The sequence below is a fragment of the Podarcis vaucheri genome (genome assembly GCF_965113315.1).
Source record: "Podarcis vaucheri genome assembly, chromosome: Z".
In the NCBI taxonomy this organism is placed as follows: domain Eukaryota; kingdom Metazoa; phylum Chordata; class Lepidosauria; order Squamata; family Lacertidae; genus Podarcis; species Podarcis vaucheri.
The window spans coordinates 46,011,460-46,015,972 of NC_138758.1; the positions used below are offsets into that span (position 1 = coordinate 46,011,460).

The 4,513-nt window shown below is 43.8% G+C and overlaps 1 protein-coding gene across 1 annotated transcript; it reads left to right on the forward strand.

The window, feature by feature from the left end:
* Positions 1-2,183: 2,183 nt before the first annotated feature.
* Positions 2,184-2,839, forward strand: LOC309524250 (cyclin-dependent kinase 20-like; the record flags this gene model as incomplete). The annotated part of the gene is made up of 1 exon (XM_082208710.1): positions 2,184-2,839. The coding sequence occupies exon 1, from the start codon at positions 2,246-2,248 to the stop codon at positions 2,837-2,839; it is 594 nt and encodes a 197-aa protein (XP_082064836.1). The 5' UTR covers positions 2,184-2,245.
* Between the last annotated feature and the right edge of the window lie 1,674 nt (positions 2,840-4,513).

A 4,513-nucleotide genomic window follows, 5' to 3' on the forward strand; every position in this document is an offset into this window, starting at 1 on the left:
CATTAACAAATGATTTTTTAAAAGTAAAGACTGCATACCAAAATACAATGCATGAGTGAAAAGTGCTTGCAGAAATGTGTGTATTGGAGAAAATTGCATGCAAAAATGCATATATTAAACAGATCCCCACTAAGATGCTGAACATGGATGGAGGCTTTTTGAAAATCAATTTGGAAACTGACATGGAAATATTGAGAACTGAATTTAAGATTGTAGAAATTAATATTGTAAAAGAAAGAAACTGATAGAAACCAAAACAGATTTGCTCATCCTTACCTACATTCACCGCTCCTATTCCTGCACAAAGGAGCATTGTATGACACACTATGCACCCTGCAAGTAAACTGTTTCACATTGCTGAACACTTCTCCCCCAGTTGCTGTATTCATTTACCCTGCCGTCACCTGCCCCATACTAATTTAAAAGCAAAGGCAGTGTTTCGTTTCGTTTCATTTCATTTTGATTAAAGCAGCATTAGAAAAGCATAATTGCCTTACAATGTTATCATTCTCAACTGCTCAAAATATATATACCAGCCGCTGCAGTGTGTGAAATGGCAAGCTCTGTGTCACACGCTGCCTTAGCAACCATGTGCGTGAATTCAGCTATATGCATGCTAGAGGCGAAGCACCTCAGAACAACATAAGCAGAGCCCTGCTAGATCTGAGCAAGGGCCTATCTAGTCCAGCATTCTATTCTCACAGTGACCAGTCATATGCCTATGACAACCCCACAAGCACGACATGAAGGCAACAGCCCACTCCCATTCATGATCCCCAGTAATTGGAGTTCAGATATGTGCTGTCTTCAGTCCTGGAGCTAGAACATAGCTATCATGACTAGTACCAATTGGTAGCTTTCTCCTCAATGAATTTGTCTAATCCTCTTTTAAAATGGTCCAAGTTGGTAGCCTTCCCTAAGCTTAGATCTCAAATATTGTTGGTCTACATTCCCCATCTTCACCAGCCAGCCTGGCCAATCAGTAGTGAGGGATGGTGGGAAATGAAGTTCAACAATATATGAAGACTTGGAGGAAACTGCTCTAAGGGATTGAGAGAGGGTACTAAACCCTGAAGAACAGCACATTGAATTATTCATATCAACCATTTAATAACAAATCCCCAAAAGTAAAAAAGTGGGATGGTGTTTCAAAGACTGTTCCCAGCCAATAGCAGAAAGTTATGGGTGTTTGCTTACAGAATATATACAAATTTATTCAATATGCATAATAGATATAGGTTGCAGAATCTAGCTCATCATGGTGCAGAATATGGGCTACTTTGGATTTCTGATTATGATTATGCCATTCCCCCCATTTATGGGAGGGGCACAAATTTGTTCCACCCTTCCTTCCCAAGAAGAGGAAGGGTGGTGCCTCCCTGGGGGAGAATATTATGGCCTGAGGGTGGTTTTGCCCAATGGGGAGAGGTGATGACAGGCTATTCCATCCCACAGTCTCCCCTCTTCTTTATTTGGCACCCCCTCCTGCCCTTTTGCACTGTGGGCCTACAGACTATTTTCCAGGGCCTAAGTAGGATATTATTGTTGTTGTTGTTGTTGTTGTTGTTGTTAATAATAATAATAATAATAATAATAATAATAATAATAATTTTTTCACCTACTCCACACTGTTGGATTATGTTTGGCTGTTGAACTGGTGTACCTGATGGACACATCAGGGTGAATGTTGGCCAACGGAGCCACGATGTGCCTGTTGGGTTCTTACACCAAAGTCCATGCAGTGGAGAAGGGGGAATCTTAGGAAACCTTTCTATGTGCACACAGTGTATGGCTGTTAACTTGCCCAGGGGATTGGATTAGAAATTAATGAGCACCTGCCTGGACTTAATTCAAATGGGTAACATTGGTTAAATATGACTAATTAGTTTGTTTTGCCAATCTCCAAGTCATTATATTTAATCAATATAACCTATTTGTCCACGTTTGGTTGTCTTGACTCTTCTTCCTGGTGTGCTGGCAACTATCTTTTGGTACAGAGTCTAAGGGTTCCTAAATATGAAAGTATCTTGCTCTCTGTGGCAGGAGAGCAGATGGTGTCCCCTCAGGTTTATAGTACCCAATGCTAGATTTTGGATCTGAGGAAGAAAATCCCACAAGTGCTCCTCTCTGTCTATGATAGCAAAAATGTAATAAACATAAACAATTTGCTGCTTTTCGGATGATGCTTGCAGTGGGTCCTTGGTGGGGATGCTGTACCTGTGCCTGTGCCTCTACCTAGGCCACCATGGACCAATATAGCATCCTAGGCCGCATTGGAGAAGGAGCCCATGGGATCGTATTCAAAGCCAAGAACATAGAAACAGGTGAGACTGTTGCCCTGAAGAAGGTGGCTCTCCGCAAGTTAGAGGATGGGATCCCCAATCAAGCACTTCGGGAGATCAAAGCCCTGCAGGAGATTGAGGAAAAACAACACATGGTGAAGCTGAAGGATTTCTTCCCCCACGGCACAGGCTTTGTGCTCGTCTTCGAATACATGCTGTCCGACTTGTCGGAGGTCATCCGCAACTCCGAGCAACCACTCACCGAGGTCCAAGTCAAAGGCTACATGCTGATGCTGCTCAAAGGGGTGGACTTCTGCCACGCCAACTCCATCATGCATCGGGATCTGAAACCGGCCAATTTGCTGATCAGCTCCACGGGTCAGCTGAAAATTGCTGATTTTGGCCTGGCCAGGGTGTTCACCAGCGATGGAGAGAGACTGTATAGCCATCAAGTGGCCAGCAGGTGGTACCGGGCTCCCGAACTCCTGTACGGTGCTCGGAAATATGACAAAGGTGTGGATCTCTGGGCTGTGGGATGCATCTTTGCTTTTCCATGACACCCAGAATCATCTGCCTGAGGTTACTGCCCTTCTATCTCTGCATAAAGGCAGGGCTGGTCCATACATAGAAAGTTGCCTTTTACTGAGTCAGACCATTCCTCCATCTAGCTTCATATTGTCTACCACTCTAACTGGCAGTATTTCTCCAGGGTTTCAGATGGAACATTTCCCCAGACCTATGTTGTTGTTGTTTAGTCATTTAGTTGTGTCCAACTCTTCGTGACACCATGGACCAGAGCACGCCAGGCACTCCTGTCTTCCACTGCCTCCCGCAGTTTGGTCAAACTCATGCTGGTAGCTTCGAGGACACTGACCAACCATCTCGTCCTCTGTCGTCCCCTTCTCCTTGTGCCCTCCATCTTTCCCAACATCAGGGTCTTCTCTTCTCATGAGGTGGCCAAAGTATTGGAGTCTCAGCTTCAGGATCTGTCCTTCCAGTGAGCACTCAGGGCTGATTTCCTTAAGAATGGATACATTTGATCTTCTTGCAGTCCATGGGACTCTCAAGAGTCTCCTCCAGCACCATAATTCAAAAGCATCAATTCTTCGGCGATCAGCCTTCTTTATGGTCCAGCTCTCCCCCAAACCTGGGACCTTCTGCATGAAAAACAGTTGCTCTTACCATTGAATTAAGGCCCTTCCCTGCAGCAGTGTGCTATCTGAGATGTAGAACTAGTCCTGCATGTGAAAGCAAAGCATGTCATCCTGGACCTGCTGTTTCCTCAGGTGTGCCTATGCAGACAAGGTGCCTTTCACTATACATGCTGAAATCTGCAGGCTTGAAAGCAGCAGTTCTCAATGGTGGGTATCGCAAGTGTGTGTGTGTGTTCTTTTTTGTCTGTGCTGGCTCCAAAATCCTTGTCAGGAATTTGAGCAGATAAGGCCAGTTAGCGGTGGGAGTCTAACATAACAAGGGACAATAAAGGATGAAAGGAACAAAAGCGTGTGAAATGAGCTTTTTGAAGTCGTTGCTGATAGAGCCCCTTGCTGCATTTAGCGCACCTTGCAACTCACTTCTGAAGAAAGCTGACAACCAGCCTCAACAGAAAGTGGGGGAAGGAAAAGCCATTTACCCCCAAATTAGCTTTAGGAAGGCAAATGAGAGGCAGAGAAAGGATGGGGAGTTTATGATTTGAACTTGGCCCCATGTTCTTTAATAAATGTTGCATAATTGATAGTGAACCCTGTTAATAGTATAAACACTGGGCCAAGGGATTGTATAGTTGGAATGTGCCCTTGAACTCAGTCTGCTTAGAAGGAGCATAAAGTGTGTGTGTGTGTGTGTGTGTGTGTGTGTGTGTGTGTGTGTAGAAACTAGCCTACTGTATGAAGGCAACATTTACATATATTGCTCTGACCACTTTTGTCTCTGGCTCTGCCCCTAAGTAAAATAATAATAATAATTGGGGGGGGGGGGTTGAAATGTGCTTCTGATATATTGTATTTTAATGTGTTTCTAGCTTATTGTCATCAGTGATTTACATGAGAGGAGCATTATTTTTCTGTTTTCTTTCATATATAGTTGTCTGTCTGGCTGTCAAAAATGCTAGTTTGTTGTATGTACATTGTTGCAGCCTATGGCTTTAAAGCATAAAGCTTACAACAACAACAACAACAACAACAACAACAACAACAACAACAACAACAACAACAACAACAGTTTTGGGAGAA